The 5000-nt window shown below is 39.5% G+C and overlaps 1 protein-coding gene across 1 annotated transcript in view; it reads left to right on the top strand.

Moving 5' to 3' along the window:
- The first annotated feature begins 4517 nt into the window (after positions 1-4517).
- The window catches only part of LOC137618104 (uncharacterized), a 612-nt gene continuing 129 nt past the window's right edge, over positions 4518-5000 (top strand). The window contains exon 1 of the mRNA XM_068348102.1: positions 4518-5000. This exon is cut by the window's right edge and continues 129 nt beyond it. Coding sequence (XP_068204203.1) covers positions 4518-5000 — 483 coding nt within the window.

Raw genomic sequence — 5000 nt, forward strand, 5'->3', positions numbered from 1 at the left:
AATTTAATTACATCCAGGTGCGTCTTCTTATTGTTGAGCCGCTCGGAGGAAGTCTTGACCTCTGATGCATATCTGGTGGTCGGTCTCCGTGGATTATCTTCTTAATGATAGGGTTGAGAAGAGTATTGTCCACTGTGTCAGCTTTCCATTGGCCGCCAGATAGGTTAATTGTGTTTGATTGATTTATGATGGATGATTCCAGATTTTCCTTCTGTACGGACAGGTACTCTTAAAAAGTAAAGACGACTCACTCCAGTTAATCTGGTGCCCTAAATCTCTAAGGTGAACGAAAACCCCTGAGTTTTCATAGCCATACCTAACAGATCTTTTGTGTTCGGATAATCTTTGAGATAGCGTTTGCCCAACGTAGACTTTTTCACAATCCCCACATGGTACTTTATAAACGCCGGATTCTATATCTCTTTTATTTTGATAAACATTAATAAGGGCGCTTCCTATGGTCTTGGGATATGAAAAAACAAAGGGGTTCTCAGTTTTGATATTATTTGTTATATTTTTAATATCTTCTATATATGGGAGTTTTATCTTATTTTTAAAATCTCTTTGGTTAGCACCATGATTTTTATAATATATCGAGATGGCTTTGTAGATGGACTTTTCTATGACGTACGTCGGGTAGAATAGCTGGGCGAGTTGTTTACGAATTATTTCAAATTCTTTACTTAGGTAGGCTTGTGAACAGATTCTCAAACCTCTAAGAAATAGATTAGAAGCTACTAAAATTCTTACCGAAATGTCGTGATATCTAAAGAAATGAATGTAGGAAATAGAGAAAGTTGGTTTTCTATACACAGTGAAATTATACCCTGTCGATTCCCTTATAATTATTATGTCCAAAAAAGCTAATTTTCCATCTTCTTCCCATTACGTATTAAATTTTATGCTAGGGACTAGGGAATTTAGATTATTGAAAAATATATTAAAATCTCCCCCGCTATCATCCCAATATATGAAAATATCATCAACATATCGTTTCCAAATAATGTTCGTAGGTTTTATTGTTGTTAAAATTTCCGTTTCAAAGTATTCCATGTAAAGATTGGCTAAAATTGGAGATAACGGGCTGCTCATACTACAACCAAATTTATGTTTGAAAAAATTTTCATTGATAGGGAAAACATTATTTGACACGCTTAGTTTAGTTAACTTAATAGGGCATTAATTTTTCCCTCAAGAAACCTAGTACATCATTGATCGGGACCTTTGTAAATAGGTATTCTACGTCAAGACTTAAGAGTTTCACATTGTTTACCGGAATATTTAATCTATTGAATTTCTGGATAAGGTCTTCTGCATGCTTGATATGAGCGGAAGAAAATTTCTGAATCTAGGTATCTCTTTTGCTATGAAACCCGGACGGGAAAGTCATTTTGATTATGTGGTGACCTTTGATAAACAATTCTCTAAAAATTATTTTGAAAAAGATGAAATTTGTCTAAAAGGAATCTTATTAAATGCATTAGAACAAAATAACAGTAAAAATCCGCTTCCCAGAAGGTTTCATAATGCAATTTTTTCATTACACAAAACCGATAATATCATCATCACAAAATCGGATAAAGACGGAAAAATAGTTATTCCTGATAAAGAGACGTATGTCAACAAAGTTCAACAGCTCTTAAACGATGACACTGCATATGAAAAGCTAACAAAAGACCCCCGTAACTCTATCGCTCCGGAATTTTTCAAATCCGTAAGAAAAATCGGAAATAATAAAAAAGATATCGAGGTCCTAGAAAAGTTCAATGTTATGAATCCTCCATTGCCATATTTTTACAGGCTCCCAAAAACTCACAAGGACGGTATTCCCTTGCGCCCAATTGTCTCATGCAAAGGGTCATTTATATATAATATATCAAAATGGTTACCAGACTTGCTGTCCCCCTTTCTAGGAAGTTTTTCTTCCGTTCATATCAAGCATGCAGAAGACTTTATCCAGAAATTCAATAGATTAAATATTCCGGTAAACAATGTAAAACTCTTAAGTCTTGACGTAGAATCCCTATTTACAAAGGTCCCGATCAATGCTGTATTAGGTTTCTTGAGGGAAAAATTAATCCCCTAAGAAGATCACTTCCCCCTCGGTATTGAAAAAAACAATTAAGTTAATTAAACTAAGCGTGTCAAATAATGTTTTCCCTTTCAATGGAAATTTTTACAAACATAAATTTAGTTGTAGTATGGACAGCCCGTTATCTCCAGTTTTAGCCAATCTCTACATGGAATACCTTGAAACGGAAATTTTAACAACAATTAAACCTACGAACATCGTTTGGAAACGATATGTTGATGACATTTTCATATATTGGGATGATAGCGGGGGAGATTTTAATATATTTTTCAATAATCTAAATTCCTTAGTCCCTAGCATAAAATTTAAAACGGAATGGGAAAAAGATGGAAAATTTGCTTTTTGGACATAATAATTATAAGGGAATCGACAGGGTATAATTTCACTGTGTATAGAAAACCAACTTTCTCTATTTCCTACATTCATTTCTATAGTTAACACGACATTTCGGTAAAAATTTGAGTAGCTTGTAATCTATTTCTTAGAGGTTTGAGAATCTGTTCACAAGCCTACCTAAGTAAAGAATTTGAAATAATTCGTAAACAACTCGCCCAGCTATTCTACCCGACGTACGTCATAGAAAAGTCCACCAACAAAGCCAACATGATATATTATAAAAATCATGTTACTAACCAAAGAGATTTTAGAAATAAGATAAAACTCCCATATATAGAAGGTATTAAAAATATAACAAATAATATTAAAACTGAGAACCCCTTTGTTTTTTCATATCCCAAGACCATAGGAAGCGCCCTTATTAATGTTTATCAAAATAAAAGAGATATAGAATCCGGCGTTTATAAAGTACCATGTGGGGATTGTGAAAAAGTCTACGTTGGGCAAACGGGCCGTTCGCTATCTCAAGGATTATCCGAACACGAAAGATCTGTTAGGTATGGCTATGAAAACTCAGGGGTTTTCGTTCACCTTAGAGATTTAGGGCACCAGATTAACTGGAGTGAGTCGTCATTACTTTTTAAGAGTACCTGTCCGTACAGAAGGAAAATCTGGAATCATCCATCATAAATCAATCAAACACAATGAACCTATCTGGTGGCCAATGGAAAGCTGACACAGTGGACAATACTCTTCTCAACCCTATCATTAAGAAGATAATCCACGGAGACTGACCACCAGATATGCACCAGAGGTCAAGACATCCTCCGAGCGGCACAACAATAAGAAGATGCATCTGGATGTAATTAAATTTGGCTAATCCTTCCAGCAATTATAACAACTGTAGAACAATTGAACACACCCTTTTGCTTTCCAATATAAACCGTCACTCTCCATTGTATTCAGTCTCTACTCAGCTCTCACACTGAGAGTATCTCCCAGCAGACAAGTAAAGCCACACTGACCCTGTCAACACCTGGAGAGGTGGACCACCTGGAGCAACACTTGGACGGGTGGTCCACCACGAATTTAAGCCTGTCAACACCTGGAGAGGTGGACCACCTGAGCAACGCCTGGATGAGTGGACGCCAACTGTAATAGAGACCACAATGAGTGAAGAATACTCAACAGCAGGGACTTCATGGAGAGAAATCTACCAAAGTGTTTGGACTGAAGGGCACCCTGTTCAGTGTACATGCCAGTCATGTGCTACTAAAATCGAAAATATCCTTTTTTCTGTCCGAACGGAGGTGATTAGTAAGGCTATAGCAGAGGCAATAAGCCTCTCCTGTAACCTGACACTACCTCAACCACAGAGACACCTACCCTGGAGGCACCTACCTCAACCTTTAAATCACCAACCCAGGAAACACTTGCAAGATCTGAAACAGAGGATATTCCATGGACCTCAACCCCAGATCTTTGGATCAACACTCATTCATGGACCTAGATCTGCCTAAAGACGACCGGATACCTGAACAAGCAGAAATGCACCAGATGACTGCAATTGCACTTCATGCCTGTCTCAGCTCCTAAACGAAGCTCAGGCAATCACCGAGAACAACCTAAGCTCTGACCTAAACTTGGCCACTGGAGAACCCACCCAGGAACCGCATCCAGTTGCCACCCAGCCCAAGAAGCTTGCCAAATTCAAGATGGCAGCTGTAGAAGGCACACCGTCGTATGTAGCAGTTGCTGCCATCGCTACTGCCAACCCTGGCATCAAAGATAACAGCCAGGGCCAACCTTAAGGGTGATTTAATCATATCCTCAAAAGACCTGGCCAGCACCAACATTCTCCAACGTGAACCTTCCCTGATCCTCTTAGATCCCGAGAAGAGACTCAAACAGGCAGTGGTTTATCGGTTCCCAGTGAACATGCCGCCCTCATTCATCACCGACTGTAGCAACATCTCCAAGGCCGAGAGGAAGCTAGACCACCGTAAACTACCCACCAATGAAATGACAGTCACCTTTGTTGGACGAATCCCTAAAACACTGGACTTAGGCCTATGGGGGAAAATTTCCCATGAAAGGACTGAAACGGGAACCACTGCGTTGTTACAACTGTCAACGCTTTGGTCACCATAAGGAAGAATGCAGGAGCCCAACAATATGTGGAGTCTGCAGCAACCACCATCATACGCAGAACTGCATTGATGCACACCGAGAAGGGATAGAAACCCATGCAAGATGTCCTAATTGTACAGGACCCCATCATGCATGGAACAAGAAATGCCCTGAATTCTTGAAAAGACTGCCAACACCACTGACAGTCCCACCTACTTCCATGGGAACTGCACCGATACTGGCACCAAAACCCCAACTGGTGCCACGATCCAGACCCCCTCGTCGTCCACCTGTGGATCCTGGTTCCAAAATTCCTACAGCAACCAGGGAACAAGAACCTAGCACTGCTGCTAACCTGATTAACGAATCTTCTTGCAGTATTATTCAATCTCCTCCTCAGCCCCCGTCAATATCCTCCATCCTCTCCCAGGCAGAAACCCTG

The sequence above is a fragment of the Palaemon carinicauda genome, chromosome 2, assembly GCF_036898095.1.
Source record: "Palaemon carinicauda isolate YSFRI2023 chromosome 2, ASM3689809v2, whole genome shotgun sequence".
NCBI classification, from domain to species: Eukaryota; Metazoa; Arthropoda; class Malacostraca; order Decapoda; family Palaemonidae; genus Palaemon; species Palaemon carinicauda.